The sequence below is a fragment of the Cherax quadricarinatus genome, chromosome 68 (assembly GCF_038502225.1).
Source record: "Cherax quadricarinatus isolate ZL_2023a chromosome 68, ASM3850222v1, whole genome shotgun sequence".
NCBI lineage: Eukaryota > Metazoa > Arthropoda > Malacostraca > Decapoda > Parastacidae > Cherax > Cherax quadricarinatus.
Window position 1 is genome coordinate 15725488 of NC_091359.1, and position 25365 is coordinate 15750852.

At 44.7% G+C, this 25365-nt stretch overlaps 1 protein-coding gene across 4 annotated transcripts in view; it reads left to right on the forward strand.

The window, feature by feature from the left end:
* The window catches only part of kay (transcription factor kayak), a 60113-nt gene that overhangs the window by 25240 nt on the left and 9508 nt on the right, over positions 1-25365 (forward strand). For 2 of the 4 annotated variants that reach the window (XM_070099711.1, XM_070099714.1), the window contains exons 2-3: positions 13223-13397; positions 18667-18959. In XM_070099711.1, coding sequence (XP_069955812.1) covers positions 13223-13397; positions 18667-18959 — 468 coding nt within the window. The remainder of the gene's footprint in view (positions 1-13222; positions 13398-18666; positions 18960-25365) is intronic. The other 2 variants (XM_070099713.1, XM_070099715.1) reach the window with 1 other exon arrangement.

Genomic DNA, 25365 nt, shown 5'->3' on the forward strand with positions numbered 1-25365 from the left:
GGGGTTAACGATTCTCCACGAGTCTTTTCTTAAATTTGTGGCCTTTCTAAATGTTGAACCAACTCGGAAAAAAGTTAGAAGTCTGTCTGTCTCTCTCTCTCTCTCTCTCTCTCTCTCTCTCTCTCTCTCTCTCAGAACATTAACGTTTCTAAGAGATCTGTGTTTCCAGGTCTTCTGTGCTTCTCTCGCCTCGCTTGTGACTTAACGAAATTAGACTATGGCCTGGTGGCTAAAGCCCTCGCTTTACACTGTGAGTGGGTTCAATTCCCGGCGTCTGCTCCCCATCAGTAAAATGGGTACCTGGGTGTTAGTGGACTGGTGTGGGTCGCATCCTGGGACGAAACTCGCGTAAATTTCCCGAAATGCTCTGCAGTACAAGGGGCTTTCTGTATAATAGTATGTCCTTGATGTTAACAAGGACTGTATACCTTGTACATGTACTTATAGAAACACATTATTATTAGTATTATTAGTAGTAGTATTTGACATTCCGACTGTAAAATAATGTATTTTTAGTCCATAATATTTTATAATCCATAATATTTTAATTTTATTAATAAGCAGGAACTAGTCAGAAAAATCATAATTAATCAAGTTTCGATTAAGTGTAATAAGAATTCATGTCCTCTACTGCTTTTTTTTTTTTTTTTAGTTTCCAAGTTTCTTTTTAACGTGGGACCTTGAGATAAACATGATTGCTTAATGGGGATGAGGGTTTTAAGGGGCACGTAAGTTTCTCCGTCTTCTAATAACATGTTCCTTTTCCCACTATCGCATTTGCTTTGTTTCGTAAGGTGAAGTCCAGGATCTTTTCGTAAATCATGGTGTAACTTAACAAATATATGAGGATAATTGTGCTGCAGAAGTTTGAACGTTGCTCATACCTCTGTAAAATGAACATAATACAAGACGAGGGAACGTACTTAAAGCCGGACGTACTTAAAGCCGGTAGACTACACGAGGGTCATTAAGACTTCACGTAACCTTGTCACCACCAGACAAGAATACTTTAGTACTTAAGAAAGGGATCAAAGTAAACTTTAAGCATATATAAGGTGAGGGAAGTGTATATCCATTGTATATATGTTCTCCCGAGAGATGGTTGAGAGTGCGCTCTTGGGAGCATTCGGCAAGAGTAGGGAAGGTTCTCTTTAAACCTTCTCAGTTTCTTTTAAGTTTACCAGGTGGAGATGTGGCTCCTGGTGTTGCTGGTCTATTGATTTGTTCACTTCTTTTGCTCAGAGGATCTAGACTAGTGAAGTTGTACATATGGGACGAGGAAAGTGGAGGTCATGTGTTGTCCTGGTAACCTCTGTTATGTTGTGTTCTGGTAACCTCTGTTATGTTGTGTCCAGGTAACCTCTGTTATGTTGTGTCCTGGTAACCTCTGTTATGCTGTGTCCTGGTAACCTCTGTTATGCTGTGTCCTGGTAACCTCTGTTATGCTGTGTCCTGGTAACCTCTGTTATGTTGTGTCCTGGTAACCTCTGTTATGCTGTGTCCTGGTAACCTCTGTTATGCTGTGCCCTGGTAACCTCTGTTATGCTGTGTCCTGGTAACCTCTGTTATGCTGTGTCCTGGTAACCTCTGTTATGTTGTGTTCTGGTAACCTCTGTTATGCTGTGCCCTGGTAACCTCTGTTATGCTGTGTCCTGGTAACCTCTGTTATGTTGTGTTCTGGTAACCTCTGTTATGCTGTGCCCTGGTAACCTCTGTTATGCTGTGCCCTGGTAACCTCTGTTATGTTGTCCTGGTAACCTCTGTTATGCTGTGTCCTGGTAACCTCTGTTATGCTGTGTCCTGGTAACCTCTGTTATGTTGTGTTCTGGTAACCTCTGTTATGCTGTGCCCTGGTAACCTCTGTTATGTTGTCCTGGTAACCTGTTATGCTGTGTCCTGGTAACCTCTGTTATGCTGTGTCCTGGTAACCTCTGTTATGCTGTGCCCTGGTAACCTCTGTTATGTTGTGTTCTGGTAACCTCTGTTATGCTGTGTCCTGGTAACCTCTGTTATGCTGTGTTCTGGTAACCTTCTCTGTTCATTCTGTGTTCCGGTAACCTCTGTTCGTGCTGTGTTCTGGTAACCTCTGTTATGCTGTGTTCTGGTAACCTTCTCTGTTCATTCTGTGTTCTGGTAACCTTCTCTATTCATTCTGTGTTCTGGTAACCTCTGTTGTGCTGTGTTCTGGTAACCTCTGTTGTGCTGTGTTCTGGTAACCTATGTTGTGCTGTGTTCTGGTAACCTTCTCTGTTGTGCTGTGTTCTGGTAACCTTCTCTGTTGTGCTGTGTTCTGGTAACCTTCTCTGTTGTGCTGTGTTCTGGTAACCTTCTCTGTTGTGCTGTGTTCTGGTAACCACCGCTGTTGTGCTGTGTTCTGGTAATATTTATTCACTACAAACTATTTTCTCTTAGTGATAAGAGTACTGTTGTTATTTTTTGTTGTTGTAACGAGAGTTCAGACGCCTGACAAGCTTTAACTCTTATGGAAATATTCTTTGAATGTTTCGTAACAAAGCAACTCTTGAAACCTGAATTATGACTGTATTGCTGCTTGTATTTCATAATTTAGTTCATGGTTAACGGTAGTTGCCGTAGTGTAGTTCATAGTTAACAGTAGCTGGCGTAGTGTAGTTCATGGTTAACAGTAGCTGGCATAATGTAGTTCAGGAAAGTTAAGCTTGAACTAAGTGAAAGGTACATTTCGTTACCTTGACATTAGAATATAAGAACATAGAGCACTACAGCTGGCCTACTCGCCCATGATAGGCAGGTTCAACTTGCCCACCCAGGTGAATTAGGACTGTGCTGTTATGTAACTTATTGTGGCGTTTCCTGGTGTGGATCCTTTGTAGTGGAGTGTCGGTATTAGGTGGGGATGTTGTGGTTCTGGAGGTGGGAAGTACAGTGCCTGCACTCTGAAGGATGGGTGGGGAATGTTGTGGTTCTGGAGGTGGGAAGTACAGTGCCTGTACTCTGAAGGATGGGTGGGGAATGTTGTGGTTCTGGAGGTGGGAAGTACAGTGCCTGTACTCTGAAGGATGGGTGGGGAATGTTGTGGTTCTGGAGGTGGGAAGTACAGTGCCTGCACTCTGAAGGATGGGTGGGGAATGTTGTGGTTCTGGAGGTGGGAAGTACAGTGCCTGCACTCTGAAGGATGGGTGGGGAATGTTGTGGTCCTGGAGGTGGGAAGTACAGTGCCTGCACTCTGAAGGATGGGTGGGGAATGTTGTGGTCCTGGAGGTGGGAAGTACAGTGCCTGCACTCTGAAGGATGGGTGGGGAATGTTGTGGTTCTGGAGGTGGGAAGTACAGTGCCTGCACTCTGGAGGATGGGTGGGGAATGTTGTGGTTCTGGAGGTAGGAAGTATTATGCCTGTACTCTGAAGTATGGATGAGGATGTTGTGGCTGAGACTCCCATTTGAATTATGTCAGCACACTTCTGGTAAGACAGCTGTTTTCAGTGAGTGACGATCAGTGTTTCTAGTCCTTCTATATTAATGGGAAATGGCGGACACTGTAAAACAAACTGACTAGTTTTGAATGATATCTGTGGGCGCTGACTGCTGGCACCATCGCCTTGACTGAGAGGGAAGCCTGGTCTCGGACCAGACTGCTAGACAAACACTGGAAACTGGTCACAGGTATTTAGCAAGTATTCACCTATGATTTTATTTTGATAATGTCTTCTTGGCTTCGCTGGTTGGAAGTTTTTTTTTTTTTCTTGGAAGGCACTTACAAGGGATTGATGCTGTCCTTCCTTGGATCAGTCCCGATTACCCGTGTCATTCCCCGGCACAGTGCCAGCAGGGCCTCTCTCTGGGAAGCACACAAGAGGACAGTGTTACCTCATCGTTGAAAGTAGCTTCAGGAGTGCCCCCCCATCCCTGTCAACAGGCACTGTCAGGGTCGTAGCAGGCACTGTCAGGGCCGTGGTGCCACAACTCAGCCTTACTGGCGCTCATGTGTACACACACACACACACACACACACACACACACACAGTGTAGTCAAGCTGTCCACTCTTTACGGGTTTAACGAGTTTCCGCGAATTATAATAATAATTATGGAATGACAGTAATAATTAAGGCATGGCACCAACAACAGTCGACGCGCACACAATTGTCTGTTTACTGTTGGGTCAACAGCGACAGCAGGTGTTGATTTGCCTCCACTTACCTAGGATTGAACCTGGTTCCTACAGTTATGAGCCGAAGGCACTGCTTAAGCTATGAGTTGCATATTTGTGGCAGTGACGGCGAGGAGGGCGTACAAGGTGGCAGTGGTGAGGTTAAGAGAACACTGACAGAGATGGCAGGCGGCAGTGACGTTACTTGACCATGTAGCAGGCGGCAGTGAACTCTTGATATGATGGCAGGTGACAGTGATGTCACCTGACATCATGGCAGGGGCAGTGACACCACTAGACCTGGTGGCAGTGATGTTATTTGACCTTGTTTATACCTCATGTTACGTCAGGGAGGCCGTGTTGGCGGTGATGTCATGGCAGTGAGGTTGGGCCAGGAATAGTTCCATTCTCACACCCCCATCCCCCCTCCTATCTCTGGCACCCGCTCCCTCACCTGTGCCACCTACAGAGGCACTACTGTGCCACCTACGAAACCTATCAAGTGGTGCTATGCCACCTGCAACACCTGTCGAGAGGCACTGTGCCACCTGGAACATCCTGGTGAACACTGTTCACTTGCCCCAAGTGCTAGGTCAACCAAGCTGTGATGGCTGTGAGCCGCCAGCAGCAGCCTAGTTGAACAGGCAGTCGACATGGCAGCCAGAACAAGAGGCCGGCTGGGAGAACTAAAATCCCTCGAGACAACAAAAGTACATCGCAGTCACAAAGTTTATGTTATTACGTTATTCTTCGTTAATTAGGCAGACGTCTCTACCTGTGGTCTCTTTGGTGGGAGGAAGGTCATTGTCCTCACGGACCGGTCCCAGACCAGACATCATAGTTGGCCCGATGCGTTAAACTGTACTTGCCCTCCGTGCTTAGGCCTAGCAAACTGACCCTCGTCACCTGATTATATAATGGTACCTTTTATCTTTTACTTAAGGGTCCTGGAGGTGGGAAGTACAATGCCTGCACTTTGAAGGATGGGTGGGGATGTTGTTGAGGTGGGAAGTACAGTGCCTGCACTCTGAAGGATGGGTGGGGATGTTGTGGAGGTGGGAAGTACAGTGCCTGCACTTTGAAGGATGAGTGGGGATGTTGTTGAGGTGGGAAGTACAGTGCCTGCACTCTGAAGGATGGGTGGGGATGTTGTGGAGGTGGGAAGTACAGTGCCTGCACTTTGAAGGATGAGTGGGGATGTTGTTGAGGTGGGAAGTACAGTGCCTGCACTTTGAAGGATGGGTGGGGATGTTGTTGAGGTGGGAAGTACAGTGCCTGCACTCTGAAGGATGGGTGGGGATGTTGTGGAGGTGGGAAGTACAGTGCCTGCACTTTGAAGGATGGGTGGGGATGTTGTTGAGGTGGGAAGTACAGTGCCTGCACTCTGAAGGATGGGTGGGGATGTTGTTGAGGTGGGAAGTACAGTGCCTGCACTCTGAAGGATGGGTGGGGATGTTGTGGAGGTGAGCAGTACAGTGCCCGCACTTTGAAGGATGAGTGGGGATGTTGTTGAGGTGGGAAGTACAGTGCCTGCACTCTGAAGGATGGGTGGGGATGTTGTGGAGGTGGGAAGTACAGTGCCTGCACTCTGAAGGATGGGTGGGGATGTTGTGGAGGTGGGAAGTACACCGGACTATAAGAAAGGAACATTGCAGCAGGCTTACTGGTCTTGGCTAAACGGGTCCAACTCGCTCACACTCGAGGTTCTCGCTTCTGTGACGCTTCTACGCCTTTCCAGAGTGCAAATTCAATGCCCTCGAATACATTGGATAAAAAACGTTATCCTTGTTTTCCAGCTCATTGATGTCCATTTTGTAATAAGCAAACCAGGACTGCGCAACATAAGCTAAACGAGGTCTTAGCAATGATGGGTAGAGATGAGCTTCGGACCATCGTTTGTATAGTGAAGTTCGCAGATTAGACACTTGTGCAACACTTGGGTATCTTGATGGATGCATCGTTTCATCTACACAGTAGGCTTCTTCAGTCAAATAGACTTGTCAAATAGACTTCAAAGGTTTCCTTAGCAATGTTAGAAAGTTCTTCAGCAGAAGAACTTCGTAACATCACTTAGGAAAGCAAATACAGACTATTAGACTGAAGAAGCCTGCTGTGCAGGCGATACGTTTCATTGATTAAGATACCCAACTGTTGCACTCGTCTAAATCTGTTTTTGTATAGATTTTAAGATATTTCTAGAAATTATAGCTTCTATTTATGAGGTTGATGTGGGGGGAAGGGGGTTGTAAGGGGAGGGATGCTAGGAGTGAGGAGGGGGGGAGTGATGAATGGGGGGTATGGTAGAGCTTGAACCAACTAGATAGCGAGGTCAGATAGTGAAGTGATAAGATGTGATAACGTAGTGGGAGGTGCACCCTTGGGGGATCATAGGTGCGCACCAGTGGTCCTCTCTTTCCCTGGGGGGTCACAGGTGGGGGCCAGTGATCCACTTCACCCGTGGGGGACGTAACAGGTGGGCGCCTGTGGTCCCCACTACCCCTGGGGAAGTTAACCGGTGGGAGCAAGGGATCCCCTCTACCATGGGAAGGTCCCCGTGGGAGCCAGTGGTCCACTCTACTCCGGGGAGGACGACACTAGTTTACCTGTCTTCTTTCTCCCCCCCCCCTCTAATTTTTTTCCCTGACCCCCCCTCCTCCTCCTGACTCGCCATCTGTGTGGTGCTGAGAGTCGAGGATCCTGACGATGGTTTCTGTATTTTCCTAGGCTACACACACTCGCTGCTTATGGTATTCTGTTTTTTTTTTTTTTTATCCATTTGTAAGTGCCGAAGTTGATTGCAAGTTCCTGGCCCCGTTCTTAGGCTACTTTGATCGATATTATTTCTGGAATAAAAGGCATTTCAGATGCAATGGAAGCCTTTTATTAAGTAACATTTCATCCACACAGTCGTTATCGAATTTGTGACTTGCTACAGCCACTGGGTGAGGGCGAACCGTTGTCATTAATGAAGGTAACAGTGACATCTGTCACTGACTCCACACATTTGTAGATATTTGGTTTAGAGAACAGACAGGTTGATGAACTAAAACACTTATGCAACACTTGTTTACCTACCATTATAGTGCATAGTAACATTACTGTCTGGTTTATTGGACCTTTCCTTTACTGTTAAAGTTGTGTACTGAATTTTCCCATTATCTACCTTTAGAAGCAAATAATTTGTAATTTGAAATTAATCTGATATGGTTACAGAAAGGTCTCTGCTCTCTTAAGAGGGGTCGTCGCCCCCCCCCGGGGGGCTGAAGGGAAAATTTCTCCACCTTTTAGTTTCCTGGGATTGTGGTTGTCTCCCTTCGGTGGGTGCGCGTCCGTCACATCAGACATGAATATTAAAATGGTATACAATACCGACAGGTTGATAAGTAAGACAGATGAGCAACAGTTAGGTATCTTTTTTTTCCAAATGTTTCCCCTACTGTGTAGGCGAAACGTTTCGGAATAAAGATACCTAACTGTTGCACATCAGACATGTTGGTGGTAGCTGGCCACTCAGGGATGTGACCTTCATCGCTGGTATATACAAAAACAGCTTTGAGGAATCCCTTCAAGGATTCCACGAAGACATTGTGGTGTTCCACTGTGTATATCCATGTGTGTATCTTTTTATAATGCCATGTGTAATATCTGTTGCATACAGCGCTTTCCTATGCAGATAACCGCTTCGTTATGCAATATCTACCCCAAATGGGACGAGAGTCTGAGCATATTGAGGTTCGTTAATTGCTATCCCGTCTCTGTAAGTTTATCGACATTTGCGTATAGCTGACAGGTAATGCAAAACCTCACAACTGGTAACTTGTGCAGAAAACCTTTAACTTCTCGTATGAACTCAAACATCTAACTTGGTGAGAACGTTTGAAATTCCAAGGGATGTAGGCGAGGTTACATAATCTACAGCTGGGGAAACTCTGGGGGGATTGGTCCTAAATCTGTACACAAAACTTGCTCTCTATGAAAGCCAGAGGCTTAGCAGATGGTGTAAAATATCCTTTAAAATTAATAACCCTTTATAGGTTCGTAAAGTCAGTTCATCAGCCAGACTGCTCCAACAGGCATCACCAGCTTGACGAAGAATTATACATGTGCAACATCTGGCTATCTTTATTTGTAGACGTTTCGCCATCCAATGGCTTTATCAATACAAATTCAAGGACAGTGGGAAGAGTAGAACTATTTACAAAAGAGGAGGTAGTCCCTCATTCTTGTAGTTAGAGTACCTTAGTCTTGAAGAGTCCACAGCAAAGGCATGAAGACGCCAGTATACAAACACCGATCTTCGTTTCTTTGCTTCAGATTGAAGACTACGTTGATCAACTTCAAAACTAAGTGACTGATTACCTCATCTTTTGTATATATTTCTACTGTCTTCCAATTATGTCCTTGAATTTGTACTGATGAAGCTACTAGTTGGCGAAGCTTATACAAATAGATACCCAGATGTTGCACATGTCTAGTTCTTGATCTTGTCGGTATTGTAAAAGATTCATACACGTCAACAGCTTCGTTAATAAGTCCCTCAATCGCGAAGCCTTGTCTGGAACCCGGGCAGGGTGGGGAGGGGGGGCACTGGGCCCGGAAACCATCTCCAGGTAATCTGAAAACGGGCTGAAACCGGAGGGGATAAAGTGTTCCCGGAATTGACTATATATACTTTGTAGACTTGATTCACTGGTAGTGAGGTGCCACTAGACTTGACCTGTGACTCAGATATGATGATGTAACACTTAGGTGACCTGGTAACCTATAGTGTATAGTTCAGGTGATACCGAGATAAGTTGTTGGTACTTGATAAGTGCGAGTATCACTAGACTGGCTCGGGTATTCCCGATGACACACCTCGTTTACTTGCCTGTTCTCGTAGCCTGTATTTTATTGTATTATTTATTGACCAGCATATTGAAAATTAGAAGTTTCGGTCCGCTCTGACCCGAAGCAAGAAGACAACCGTAAGAATGGAGGAGCACTGTAGCAGGCCTACAGGCCCATACTAGGCACGTCTTCTTAAATTCAACCATTCCCACAAACAGCCTGATTTACCAGGTGGTCACCAGGGAAGCCTAGCCTAGGGCAGGAAGGGTAAAGCCACTCATAAAACCAGTCACAGGTAATCTAGATCATTGTCCGTGTGCCAGAAATACTTTTATCAAGCCTTAGCCTTGCTGCTACACCATCCTTCACTGTTTTACATTGCGGGTTGCTCTGTAATTGTGTTAGTATGTAATTTTAGTGTTGTCCTGTGACGTGCCTGCCACCCGTTGTCCGTTGCAACATTTAGTTTAAGCATCGTTAACAGGTGATGTAGCACATACAACAGCACTCCTCTTACATTTAGACAAGTGAAGTTTTTATTATAAACCGTTCTCAGCTCAGCTCAGCTCAGCTCAGCTCAGTGAGAGTTCTAGCGGGTAAAAGCCAATGAAGTTTTTATAAAGCTAGACGTCGGTCTTAATAATAGGCTTGCCTTGTTCAGATGTCTTGAATTTACTAAGTGTCTGTTTTCTGCATATCTTTCATACTCGGTCCACTATGGTGCTATTTTTCATTCTATGGCACTCCCTGGCATCCACTTCTTGTATAATTTTAACCTCCATGGTGGTCATGAGCCTCATACGTAGAATAATAAAACACAATTTTACTATATTTTGTGCCATAATTAAAGCCTCCTCGGCGAGGTGCACAATATTCTGATCTTTTTCTTCAGGTGGATTCATTCCTCATATAATGTTAGTGATATTTATGGGAAAGTCTTAAAATTAGTGGAACTTGTACAACACTTTGAGTGTTGTATGATGAGAGGGAGGAGGCTACATCCAGTTCCTTGAATCAAGAGCCCTTCACTAGGAAAGCACTGCTTGAGTAACAAGTGGGTGGAATAAACCTCTCGAGTAGCCTCACTGCAGGGAACCTTTAATGGTTTTAAAATTAGGTTAGATAGCACGAGCCAATAGGCTTGCTGCAGTGTTCCTGCATTCTTGTATTCTTGAATCAAGAAACAGAAATAATCACAGGGAAAAAGTCAGAAGTTCGATCCCCGGCAAGGGTGGAAATATTGGGCGTGCTTCCTTACACCTGTTGTCCCCGTTCACCTAGCAAGCAAATACCTGGGTGTTATTGGTCTGGTGTGGGTCGCATCCTGGGGGACAAGATTGAGGACCCCAATGGAAATAAGTTAGTCCTCGATGGCGCACTGATTTTCTTGGGTTATCCTGGGTGGCTAACCCTCCGGGGTTAAAAATCTGAACAAAATCTTACCAAGAACAAAAAGAGAATACCGTGACTGAAACAATACACAAATAACCCGCACATAGGAGAGAAAAGCTTATGACGACGTTTCGGTCAGTCATGGACCATTTACAAGTCGCGCTGACAGAAGGAAGCGAGTGCCAGTATATACAGGCGAGGACAGGGACGGAACCAAGAGAGGAACAGTGGCACTGTGGCTCACTCACTCCCTTCTGTCAGTGTGACTTGTGAATAGTACAAGACGGACTGAAACGTCGTCATAAGCTTTTCTCTCTCCAATGTGTGGGTTATTTGTGTAAATTCTAGTCACTTAATTAGACTAGGTTAGGTTTGTCGACACTGTGCCCAACTACAAGTACAGTGGTCCCTCGTTGTTCGTAATTAATCCGTTCCTGGAGCCGTTACTATAAACGAAATTTACGATTTACGAATCAATTTTCCCCATAAGAAATAATGTAAATACAATTAATCCGTTCCTGACACCCAGAAGTATTAAAACAAAAATTTTTAACATGAAATATGCATGTAGTACATAAACAATACAATGGGAAATGATGAATGAAACATTAACAGCATAACACTTACCTTTATTGGAGATTCTTCTTAGTGTATGGGAGACTGGAGGAGGAGAGAGAGTGGATTGTTTATAGTTTGGAAGGAGAATCCCCTTCCATCAACACCTCAGGTACTATTTGCTTTTCTGGGGTTGCTTCTCTTCTGTTTCTTAATGCCACTAGGACCACCTTGAGAGTCACCGGAGTCCTGTCTCACAAAATAACTGTGGAGAGAGCTCTGTTTCTGGCGTCTCTTTAACACTTCCCTAAAATGGCCCAAGACTTTGTCACTGTACATGTTGCCAACCTGGCTTGCAACAACCTTGTTAGGGTGATGTTTCTCCATAAAGCTTTCCATCTTACCCCACATAGTAAAAATCTCTTTAATTTCTGAAGAAGGCACCTTCTTCCATCTCTCTTCCTCCTCCTCAGAAGCAAGATTCTGAGCTGCGATGTGTTGCTCTTCCTGCTGAAGCTCTTGCAGCTCCTCAGTGGTGAGCTCTTCATTGTGGTCTTCCACCAATTCTTCCACATCCTCCAAACTCGCATCCAACCCCATGGAACTCCCCAGTGCCACAATTGATTTTACAACAGACATAGGCTCATTAGGGTCAGTCCCAAATTCTTCAAAATCCCTCTTGTCGACACAATCTGGCCACAATTTTCTCCAGGCAGAGTTCAAAGTCCTGGTAGTCACTCCCTCCCAAGCCATACCTATAAGGGTTATGCAGTGGAGGATGCTGAAGTGTTCTCTCCAAAATTCCCCTAGGGTCAAGTGAGTGTCTGTGGTCACAGTCAAGCACCTGTGAAACATTGCTTTTGTGTAGAGTTTTTTAAAGTTTGCAATAACCTGCTGGTCCATGGGTTGGAGGAGAGGAGTGGTATTCGGGGGCAAGAACTTTACTGTGATGAACCCAAACTCCTCGAAAATTAGGTCATCCAAGTTTGGAGGATGAGCAGGTGCATTGTCCATTACTAGCAGGCACTTGAGATCCAATTTCTTTTCCAGGAGATACTCCTTCACACTAGGGCCAAACACTTCATTGAACCACTCGACGAAAATTTCCCTCGTGACCCATGCCTTACTATTAGATTTCCAAAACACACACACAATTTACTCTTCATAACATTGTTTTTCCTGAACACTCTGGGATTTTCAGAATGGTACACTAGTAATGGCTTCACTTTGAAATCCCCACTAGCATTAGCACAGAACATTAGCGTCAGCCTGTCTTTCATAGGCTTGTGTCCTGGCATTGCATTTTCCTCTTGTGTAATGAAGGTCCTCTTTGGCATTTTCTTCCAAAAGAGGCCTGTTTCGTCACAATTGAACACTTGTTCAGGTTTCAGTCCTTCAGCCTCTATGTACTCCTGGAATTCATGCACATATTTTTCAGCCGCCTTGTGGTCTGAACTGGCAGCCTCACCATGCCTTACCACACTGTGTATGCCAGTACGGTTCTTAAATCTCTCAAACCAGCCTTTGCTGGCCTTAAATTCACTCACTTCACCACTATTTGCAGGCAATTTCTTTACCAAATCTTCATGCAACTGCCTAGCCTTTTCACAAATAAACGAAGTCATAAGAGTATCTCCTGCTATTGTTTCTCATTTATCCACACCAATAATAACTTCTCAACCTCTTCCAGTACTGGTGATCTCATTTTTGTCAGCATAGTTACTCCCTTTGCAACAACAGCATCCTTTATTTCATTTTTCTTGGCCACTATGGAACATAAGGTTGTGTAGGGTTTCTTATACATCCTGGACAGTTCGGCCACACTTGTACCACTTTCATATTGTTCAATGATGGTTTTCTTAAATTCAATTGTATTTCTCACCTTCTTTACCACAGGCTTGGCACTAGGAGCTTTCTTTGGAGCCATGGTAGCTTATTTAGTACTTGCAAGCACTAAAATAAATGGAATATTATGAAATATTTCGCTGGAGCACGTGAGGGGACCTTCGCTCACTGGTAAACAATGCCAGACTGGCTGCCGCCCTGGCTCACGCCGTGGGTACGCGTCCGGGACGAACTACGACTCTGGAGTCAACCTATGAAAAGCGAGTCCATGTTTATACGAAAATACCTCTATGATTGGCGAATTTTACGATTGCCGGGAACTACGAAAAGCGGGGGACCACTGTAGTTCTGACTTTTCTACCTAGATCTGTTATACCTTAGATTCCTTGAATCGAGTAATCATCCCTCTTAGAATGTTATCTTCTGAAGCTTGTCTCCTTTTAATTTTAATATTTGTATTTTCTCTTTCCATAGCTTAACTCTCTCGAGGGCGTGCACAGCGGCGTGCCTACCCGTACCACTCCCACCCTTACGCCCACCACCCTCAGAAATATAGAGCAGACTTTTCTGGAGTTGTCTACCGTACCACCGCCCGAAACCCACACCAACCAGGCCGGCTTCGTTCCTCCGCTCGTCCAGCCCACAGCAGGTATGTATCCTCTGCCCACCTCTTCCTGTGTCTATCCTTCTCAGACTCTTCCCCATCCCCCTTACTCTCTGTCTGTCCCTCTGAGCTTTTGTGTGATCAGTGGTTTAAAAAACCGACAAGTTGAAGAATTGAGACACTTATGCAACACATGGGAATCTTTATTGAAGAAACGTTTCGCCACACAGTGGCTTCATCAGTCCAATACAAAGTAGAAATGGGTAAGGAGAGGAGAAGTTTGAGGTAATCAGTCCCTCAACCTGGAATCGATGTGTTCAGTCCATCACTCTTGTAGGAAATGCAGCATAGGTATGTATGTATGTATAATGTTCGCCAAGACCGTAGTCCTGGCACGGGTCTCAATCTTGCGATGACCCGTCTCTGGCTCCCGAGGGAGAAAGGTTTCTACAATGATGCGACATATGCTGCTCAAGCACTCTTCTGGTCAGTTCAGCTGGTGCATCTCATAAGCGACAACACCATATGTACTCCTAACTATGGACACTAGCGAGGAGGAGGATATGTTGTTATCACGGGTAACAGCTTGTCTGGTTCGTTGACTCCATGGTACACTAGTGTGGCCGCAGTCATCTCTGGGTCCTCTTCAGGAGGGAATATCACTCCTAGTTGCCTGCGGAGTGTCTCAGTAACTTCGCACTCCAGAAGATAGTGTGTTAGGGGCCGCTGGACAACGTGCTGACAGTACTGGCACATCTCCTCCTCAGCCTTGTCTACCATCATCTTGGCTGTGGGAAAGCCCAAACGAAGCCGATGGATGGCGGTACACTGCACTCTGGACCAGCTTCTATCATATGAAGGGGGTTCTCCCTGAGTCGCTGCTCGGTACCACTGTTGAGATGGGGTATCACCTAAGACCTCCCCCATAAGTTTCATGGCTCTGGCAGCCACCAGTTTGGTCTGTCGTAGGCTGATTGGGACAGTAATCTCAACATGTGGATAGTCTGTTGCTGCTTTGGCTGCATCATCTGCCGCCTCATTTCCCCGGATGCCAGCATGGCTGGGGATCCAGTTCAATGTCATCTGTTACCCTGAACTTCTAAGGCTGTCATTATGCTCAGGATCGATGTGATGAGGTGAACATTGTCCTGTGGTTGAGGATGGGAGAGGGCATTGATTGCAGAGGTGGAATCAACATGTATGACAGGTCGGAGTCGATGTCGTAGGGCATGTGACAGTGCCTGCTGAATCGCCACCAGCTCAGCTTGAAGGATCGTGCAGTGGTCAGGGAGTCGCCAGCCTTGTGTGTGACCATTGTGGTACAGTCCAGCTGCTGCTCTCTTCCTGTCAGGGTCGACAGAACCATCTGTGAAATACACTGCACATGTGCCTCCCTCTGCCAGTGCCATGCTTGTCTCGGCATGATTGGTGAGGGTGTCTTGACTGCAGAGACGCTTAGAGATGGGTAGCTGCATGATGCAAACATCGGCTGGATCTGGGCGCCGGGGAGGTGGTGGATGGTACCCAGCAACAGGAAGGTCATAACTCTTCTCAAGGAGTAGTTGTATAGGCAGCAGCTTCAGCCCAGCAGCACAAAATGAACGAATCCAGGAGTAGTCCGTGAAGAGTGTGGGATCTTATGTCATGGTTGTCAATATCCGTCTCCTTAGTGGGGTACCTTGCTGCCGGTGCAGAATCGTGGCCAATTTGCAGGCGTTTACGTGTCTTACTCTGTCAGCCAAGGAAGGAAGCCGGGCCTCAGATCTGAGACATACTGTGTTGGTCCAGATGGGGGCACCAAGCATGGTTCTTATCGCCTGATTTTGTACGACCTCCACCCTTTGCCTGCTCTGCGGGAAGAGATGAGCTAACGCCGGTGCACCGTAGTCAATGAGCGAGCGTATAGCTTGTATATAGTACAAGCGAAGTACATCTTTGCTTGCCCCTGCACGGTGCCTCGTCATGGCTCTCATGGCGTTGAGTCTGAGTAGAGCACGTGACCTGACATACTCGGCCTGTTTCTGAAAGGTCAGCTTTTTATCAATGTAGATTCCCAAGTACAGGTAGGAGCCTGTCCACTCAAGTTCTATATCCTGAATACGTAATCTATTCACAGGATCTGGTCCCTTGAACATCATTGCAAGAGATTTCTCGGCCGAGATCTTGAGGCCTAGTTCCCTGCAAGACTGCGTAATTAGGTCCAAAGCTCTCTGAGCCTGTCGTTCTAAATTGCCTTTCCCATTCACTACGAGTGCAAGATCATCAGAATAGCGGAGGAGCTGTGTATCACTATGAAAGGAAAGGCTCACAAGTTCCTGCATAAGGATGTTAAACAGGGTAGGACTGAGCACACCACCTTGTGGCGTACCGTTTTCCAGGGTTTTAAAGGAAGAGTAGTGTCCCTGAAAGCTGACACAGGCCTGCCTGCCCCTAAGGTAGGACTCTAACCAGGCCAGGAGGCGTCCTTTGATTCCCTTCCGAGCTAGTATTGTCAGAATTGCTGTGGGGCTGGCTAGCTCAAATGCTTTTTCAAGGTCGAGATAGACGACGATACTAGGTTTTTTGTTACTATCAGCAATCTGGCTTAGTAGAGTGGTTATGCACCACTCCTTTGAAGCCAAATATGTGATGAGAGGGTCCAAGTTTCCATAGGAGGCGGTTTAACACCATCCTCTCAGCAGTCTTGGCTAAGCAGCTGGTCAGCGATGTGGGTCTCATACTACCTGGGTCCTTGGACTTTGGAATTGGCACGATGGTAGCTTTCTTCCAAGCTGCTGGGAGTGCCCTGGCCCTCCACGACTTGTTAATGACGTCTAGTATGGCCTCCCATCCACTCTGCCCAGCCTGTGCAATCATGGAGTATGTAACACCATCGATGCCCGGGGCAGTGTCACCTGTGTTCTTAATGGCACGTCGGAGTTCCAAGTCCGTGAGGTCTTCATCAGTCACATCTTCCTACTCGCATGCAGCTTGTATCGTTAGCTGGCTCTGTGGCAGAAGATCCGTCTGTATATTCCGGATGTCCTGTGGAAGCTGAGTGGAGGCTCCCCTGGAAGTGAAAAGCTCCACTAGTTTCTCAGCTTCCTGGGGTGGGTTCGGGTGTGCTGGTGGCCTCGGCTTGCTCTTGCCAGTTGCTATGTTGAGCTTGCCTCATATCTCGGATAAGATGGTGTGATGCCCGAATGTTGAGCACCACTCCAGCCATTTCTCAGTTTTTATTCTGAGAGAGACTGCGGGCATGCTGCACAATAGCTCTGAGTATTCCTGTTCTCTGCCCGTAGGGTTACGCCTGTATATCTTCCTAAAAGAGTTGATGCGGTGGTTCTGCTCCCGCACCTCGTCGTTGTAGAACCACCAGTCTCTTTTGTGAGTGCGTCCTGCGGACTTCTTTGGAACTGCGCACTCTGCTGCCTGGATGAGAGCAGTGATTAGCTCCTGTTCAGCCGTATCACAGTCTTCAGATAGAGAGTATGTAGACCACCAGTCATGAAGATAATCCTGGAACACCTTCCAGTTGGCCCTCTTTACGTCCCATCTAGGAGGCAGCACAACTGTGGGAGGCCTGTTGAAGGTGGTGATCACTGCAAAGTGGTCACTGACAAGGTGAGGATGAGTTTCCCATGTGGCTCCTGCTGCGAGTTGTCTTGACCCGAAGGTAAGGTCGAGGCAGCCACCCAACAGGTGTGTGGGGTCTCCATTGTTTAGCAACTTTACCTCTGGAATATCGTGTAGGAGCATTGCTATGTGTCTGCCAGCAGCATTGGTTGCTGAGTGGTGGCTTATATACTGCAGTGAGATGAGGTGAAGCAGGTGGAGGCGGGATCACAGTGGGACCTGCCACTAGTGTAAGTAGGTCGACGTCCAAAGGTTATATAAGGTATATAAGCCACCTCTCTGGCCCTATGCTGCACTTCCTACAAGAGTGATGGACTGAACACATCGATTCCAGGTTGAGGGACTGATTACCTCAAACTTCTCCTCTCCTTACCCATTTCTACTTTGTATTGGACTGATGAAGCCACTGTGTGGCGAAACGTTTCTTCAATAAAGATTCCCATGTGTTGCATAAGTGTCTCAATTCCTCTGAGCTTTCTTGTTCAATGTCCATCCCTCTGTCAAATTTTGTTAGACCTCGTATGGCCACGCCTGTGTCCACCCTCTGTGACTTCACTCGTGTATGGGACCCCTCTTACCCTGTTGACATTACGGTATGTTATCCACATTTTTATAACCATTGTTGCCCCGAAGGCCATTAACAAATTCTATAAATTTAATTTCTTATAAAAAGTTTAGTTCCCTTAGGCAGTATTTTAACAATGTTGGTAGAATTACCGACAATGTACTAAATAAAGTTACACAAGGGCAACTAATGTGATGTTTTACTATGGTTTAACAATGCTCCTGGAGAGCGAAACGTTGCCACAATAAAATGTCACATTACCCTTTTACCTAACAATGTTTTAACACCTCTCTTCCTCTCCTCTGCTCCTCCTATACTCGACATATATACGGTGACCAAACAATAATGAAAGCTTAAAATTTATTATATTGCCGCCAGTTATTAAAGTTAACATGGTAACAGTTAACATAGTTGTAACTTGTAGTGAAGTCTGGCTGACGCTGTTACGTTGGAGGTCCGTCATATGTTTAGTGCAAAAGCTCTCGCTTCACACAGCGAGTGTCCGGGTTCAGTTCCCTGCGAGGGTGGAAACATTAGGCATGTTTCCTTACACCGGTTGTCCATGTTCACCCATCAGTAAAATAGGTACCTGGGTGTTAGTCGACTGGTGTGGGTCGCATTCTGGGACAAAAACTGACCTAATTTGCTTGAAATGTTCTTATAACAAGCGGCTTTCTATATAGTAGTATGTCATTGATGTCAGCTAGACCTGTATACCTTGTACATGTACTTGTAGAAATATTATTATTGTTATTATTATTATTATTATTATTAACAGGCTTGAGCACAACACTGTGGCAGATCCTGTATTAATGTTGGTAGAATTACTGACAATATATTAGGTAAAAGGACCTGCCTTGCATGGGCCAGTAGGCCTTTTGCAGTGTTCCTCCATTCTTATGTTAAGTGCAACTAATGTGACATTTTATTGTGGCAACGTTTCGCTCTCCAGGAGCTTTTTCAAGCCGTTACAAAGCTCCTGGAGAACGAAACGTTGCCACAATAAAATGTTACATTAGTTGCACTTAGTGTCCTTTACCTAACATGACAGGTGTCCTTTACCTAACATGACATTTTGACCGTAGACCCTGATGGTATGTTTAAAGTTCACAGGCCCTGACGTTATGTTCACAGGCCCTGACGTTATGTTGACTGGCCCTGATGTGATGTTCACAGACCCTGACGTTATGTTCACAGGCAACACGTTCATCTCCGTGGACAGCAAGTGTTGGGGTGGAGGCACCCTGACGCAGGTCCCCCACACGTCCTCGTCGTCGTCATCTTCATCGTCTTCGTCCTCTGGTGGGGGACAGAGCCGGGCGTCACATTCCCACAACACGTCCTCGGGGGCCACTCTCGCCATGCCTTCACAGATACAACAACCTGGCCGGAGGATGGGCGGGCGCAGACCCATCAAAGATGAGAGGGTGAGTATCTCCCCCTCACAATTCTTTGGTGTCTTGTACCTTCCGTGTGTGACCAGAGAATAGGCTGCCATAAAAACTTGTACCATTAAAGCAGTAGTGCTAAGCATGCATCGGGTTTGTCTCGTTCCGGGAGGTTTGAGCCTAGTTCAGCAAGATTCCGAGGCTCGTTCATGCAATCAGTTTTAGCATGCGACATATACAGTGCATCTAGTATCGTGTATTAGTTTCCCCTCATTGTGCAATACCTTCCTTTTGAACATTGGTTGGATCTAGGATTCCCACTGTGCTGTTTGCCCTGGTCCAAAATGTCTGCTTACCCTAACTGATGTATTTAGACTCGTGTGCATAAGAACATAAGAAAGAAGGAACACTGCAGCAGGCCTGTTGGCCCATACTAGGCAGGTCCTTTACAATCCATCCCACTAACAGAATATTTGCCCAACCCATTTTCAACGCTACCCAGGCAGTAAGCTTTGATAAATCTATATACCCATGTGCAAGTCCCACTCAAATCCAACCCCTCTCACTCGTGTATTTGCCCAACTGGGTTAAGTACAGGTCATCACTGACCTGTACTTAACCCAGTGGTGACATGTACTTAACTCTGTGAAGAAGTGACTTGTGTGCTCTCCGTGGACTGAACCAAGATGCCCTCCATCGAGCAACTTTACCAGCAGCTTAAGGAAGAATTGAGAGTAGCGAAGATGGAGATTCGGCGACTGACCGAGGAAAACAAGAGGATTCGTAGTAGTCCTCCAGTTTTGAGTCCTCAGGTTAAGAAGGGAACCTGGACAGTGGCTGGACAGCATGGAACGAAGTTGATGATCAAGAAGAATGGAAAGACAGAAACGATGAAGAGACTGCTGTGGAAACTGTTGTGGAAACATCTAATGCATTCTCTGTGCTACCCGACGAATGTGAGTCGACTACTGGAAACGTCACGACGGACGACACCGAGAAAGGTAAGAATATTGTTGTTGTTGGGGATAGCCAGGTTAAATACATGGATAGGGCATTCTGCTTGAAGGACAGGAGTAGGAGACAGAGGGTTTGCTTTCCTGGGGCTGGGATGGAGGACATTGTTAGCCGGCTTGACAACAACATGAATGGTAATGGGATCAATCCTATTATTTGCCTCAGTGCTGGAGGCAATGATGTAGGCAAGCGTAGAAGTGAGGATTTAGTTAGAAAGTTCAGGACAGCTATAGACATAATTAGGAAGAAGGGGGGGCGCCCCACCAACACCACCAAGAGGTGGTGTTGGTAATGAATGGTTGTCCAGAGCAATTGGTATTAATTGTTGGCTGGATAAACACTAAGGATAATGCAGTACCATTCATTGACAACTGGGACAACTTCTATGGCCGAAATGACATGTATGCTAGGGATGGGGTTCACTTATCCAGGGCAGGTGTGGGTTTTCTTGCTAGCTCAGTTGAGGGGGTTGTTAGGACTTTAAACTAGGATTAGTTAGAGGTATGGGTTTAGAAATGATAAATAATGAGTATGGATATATTGACTTACGCTCTGATATTAAGAATCTTAATAGTAACTGTCATGGAGCAACTCTGGGTAATGATAATTTCAGAAATTGTGTAAAAACAAAGATGAATAGGAAAATTGTGCAGAAGAAAAAACATATGGTATTTTATGCTAACAGTCGAAGTGCCAGAAATAAAATTAATGAACTACGTTTGGTAGCATGTGCTGGGAACTTTGATATCATTGCATTAACTGAAACTTGGTATGATTTAAAGAGTCGTGATATGATTGCTGAGTGTAATATTCATGTGGATAGATGTAATGGGAAGGGGGGGAGGAGTTGCATTATATGTTCGAGAAAATATTAATTGTTGCATAAAAACAGGTATAAAAACAGATGGAACAGTAACAGAATCTGTTTGGGTAGAGTTTGTAGAGGGTCAAGAAAAGCTAATTCTTGGTGTAATATACCGACCTCCAGGCTTGGATCACGATAGAGGGAGACTTCTTTGGGACGAAATTGTTAGGGCTTCTAGACACAATAACATAGTGATAGTAGGTGGATTTTAACTTTAGTCAAATCGACTGGAATTCTTTGACAGGTAATATTGAGTCCAGTGACTTTATGGAAACAGTTCAGGACTGTTTTCTGAAGCAGTGCGTAACAGAGCCTACCAGGGGTAATAATTTGCTAGACCTAGTCTTGTCAAATAAGGAAACACTCGTAAATAATCTGGAGATCACTGAAGAGCTTGGCGCAAGTGATCACAAATCCATCACTTTTAGCATTAACTGGGAATACAAGAATAATGATAATACAGTAAAAATCCCTGATTTTCGTTCTGCCGATTATAATGGACTTAGGGAACATCTGTCTAATCTTGATTGGGGTTATCTAGCTAATGATTTTATTGGCGATGATCATACTTATGATTATGTAGGGATCTGCATTTATGATTTTTTTCTTAATAAAGCACACCATGCCCAGAGTATATACATTCCCCAGAGAGAAATCAGGTCCAATAATAACGATCCCAAATGGGTTAACAGTAGGTTAAAGCATCTATTAGGGGAGAAAAGGGGAATTTATAGGCGCATCAGAAGAGGAGAGGTTAACCTTACTGACCAATATGTTCAGCTTAAAATAGTAGTAAAAAAGGGGATTAGAAAGGCTAAACGTGACTATGAAATTAAGAGTTGCTAGTGAATCAGACTAATCCAAAGGGCTTCTTTCAAGTGTATAGGACGAAGGTGAAGGAAAAAGTAGGACCTCTGAAAATTGGGAATGGACAGCTGACGGATAACGAACTGGAAATGTGTTCCTTATTTAATGACTATTTTTTGTCAGTTTTTACACAGGAAGATGTAAATGAGATTCCAGTAATTAACAATTATTTAGTTCAGGATGAATTTAAATTAACTAATATTACTGTCACGATGGACATGGTTATTAAACAGATAGACAAACTGAAGCAAAATAAGTCCCCAGGACCCGATGAGTTGTTTTCCAGGGTACTTAAGGAATGCAAGATGGAGCTTAGTCAGCCATTAACGAGTGTATTTAATGCGTCCATCCTTACCGGTGTTGTGCCAGAGTTGTGGAAGATGGCTAATGTGGTTCCTATATTTAAATCAGGGGATAAGTCCGTTCCTTCAAATTACCGTCCAATAAGCCTGACATCTATAGTGGGCAAGTTATTAGAATCAATTATAGCTGACATTATTAGAAGTCACCTTGAAGAGCATAACTTGATAAATGAATCTCAGCATGGATTCACGAGAGGTCGTTCCTGCCTGACAGACTTACTGACGTTCTTCAATAGAACATTTGAGGCAGTTGACAGACTTACTGACGTTCTTCAATAGAACATTTGAGGCAGTTGACAGCGATAAGGAATATGATATTGTTTATTTGGATTTTAGTAAAGCCTTCGATAGAGTACCTCACAAGAGACTTAAGAAAAGTGGCAGCTCATGGTATAGGAGGTAAAGTTCTAGCATGGATAGAGGCATGGCTTATCAATAGAAAGCAGAGTTACCATTAATGGAGTAAAATCTAAATGGTGATTAGTCACTAGTGGAGTTCCACAAGGATCAGTTTTAGGCCCTCTCTTGTTCATTATTTACATTAACGACCTTGATGAAGGGATTACGAGTGACACGAGTAAGTTTGCTGATGATACAAAGATAGGCCGTATAATTCACTCTGAGGATAGCAATGAACTCCAGGAGGATTTGGACAAATTAATGTCTTGGTCTACAAAATGGCAGATGAAGTTCAATGTCAATAAGTGTAAGGTACTTGCCCTTGGTGATGAAAATAACCCTCGAAGCTATAATCTAGGTGAAATAGAGCTTGATCATACAGAATGTGAAAAGGACTTGGGAGTCATGGTGATCAAAAATCTAAAGCCAAGACAGCAGTGCCTTAGTGTGCGCAACAAGGCCAACAGATTACTTGGATTTATCTCAAGAAGTATAAGTAACAGAAGTCCAAAAGTTATTTTACAGCTCTATACATCACTAGTGAGGCCTCATTTAGGTTATGCTGCTCAGTTTTGGTCCCCTTGCTACAGGATGGATATAGACTCATTAGAGAACATATAGAGAAGAATGACTAAAATGATTTACTGTGTAAGGAACCTCCCGTATGAAGATAGACTTAAAGCCTTAAATCTCCACTCTCTGGAGAGGCGTAGAATGAGGGGAGATATCATTGAAGTGTATAAGTGGATGACTGACATAAACAAGGGAGATATTAATAAAGTACTGAGGGTGTCGAACCAGGTAAAAACCAGAAATAATGGATTTAAGTTGGATAAATTTAGATTTAGAAAGGACATAGGTAAGTACTGGTTTTCTAACAGAGTTGTAGATGCGTGGAACAGTCTTCCCAGTGGGGCGATAGAGGCTAGGACCTTGGACCTTCACAAATTTACATTTTCCTTCCTTTTTCATCAAAGACTGCAAGAAAAGAGCCCTTCAGATCATTAATTCTCCACGCACCAACACCACTCCCAACAAAGTTATAATTCTTCCCAACAGCCAGGTTGCACTGAACGTTTCTAAAGTACTTTCACAAGCTAACACCAGAGTCGCCATTGCTTCCAGGACTTCGATAAAGGATCTAACCAGAACAAAAGTCAAGCACCACGAACCAGTCAACGCAGGGGTCTACACTGTACCCTGTGGAGGCTGCGACAAGATTTATGCAGGTGAAACGGCAAGAAACCTCGACACCCGCCTCAATGAACACATTTATGCATGTAGGAACGATAACTTGAACAACGCCTGTATACAACACCGAAATTCCACCAATCATCTCGTGAAGTTCAGGGACGCCCAACTAGTGATCAAAGAAACTAATTTCCACAGACGCAAGTGCCTTGAATCTTCACTAATAGCTGTTTCTAATGCACCATCTCTGAAGTCTTAGCAAAAATCCTCCTGAAAACAGTAAACCCTGCCATCACATAGTCTCTCCTGTTAATACTACACAAGCACATTACAGAGAATGAACATTGAAACAGGCTGCCTCTATCCAGCCTCCAATAGAAATATTTGTCTAACCAATTTTTTTGTTTCCCAAGTAATAGCTTTTATATCCTTTACTCGTGTGCAAGTTAATTGTTCTACATATTGTATTACTACCACTACTACCACTACCACTACTACCACTACCACTACTACCACTACCACTACTACCACTACTACTACCACTACTACTACCACTACTACTACTACCACTACTACTACCACTACTACTACTACCACTACTACTACTACCACTACTACTACTACCACTACTACCACTACTACTACTACCACTACTACTACCACCACTACTACCACTACTACCACTACTACTACTACCACTACTACTACCACCACTACTACCACTACCACCACCACTACTACTACCACCACCACCATTACTACTACTACCACTACCACTACTACTACCACCACCATTACTACTACTACTACCACTACTACCACTACTACTACTACTACCACTACTACTACCACTACTACTACCACTACTACTACCACCACTACTACCACCACTAGTATTGCACCTCACTCTGAGCCTATATATACCCTCTGTGTCCATGTACTGTTTGTAACGGCTTGATAAAGCTCCTGGAGAGCGAAACGTTGCCACAATAAAATGTCACATTAGTTGCACTTGTGTCCTTTTTCTTTACATATTGTCGGTAATTTTACCAACTTCATTACATTTCTTCTCACCATGACACCAGAACTAAGAGAGGTAGTTATTGGCTTCTTTCTGAGAGCCTACAGAATTTCTAGTCCGTAATTCTTCGAAGAAGAATGCACATACATCACCCATTGTTTTAGTTCACTACACTTTCCCCTACACTTCATACGTGACTGCAGGAAACGTGCGACACGTATCCTCAACAAGAGCAACGCCACTCAAGTTGAAGAAAAGCCTCCAAGTTACATAGTCTTACCGGTCAGCAAAGTTGCCACTAACGTTTCCACAATGTTTGACAGAAAACTGGCTAAAATATCTACCAGCTCATCAACCACTATTAGGAACCTGGTACAAAAACCAAAGCATGAGTCTGGCACAGGTGCAGGAATTTACACTATACCATGTGGGGGGTGTGACACAGCATATGTGGGGGAAACAGCCCCGAACACAGAACACAGAAGCGCTTGCAAAAATGATGACCGTAATAACGCGTGTGTTCAACATAGGGACGATGTTGGACACCATGAAATTCAGTGAGACTAAACTAGTTATTAAACAAGACGATTTAAGACGGAGAAAATGCATAGAAACTGCCTTAATTGTTGTTAGTAACACTATAAAGCAAAAGTCCGGTAGTTACAGTATCTCAAAATTGCTAATCAACAGAACATTACCCATTGTGGAAACTGCTGCAACATAACA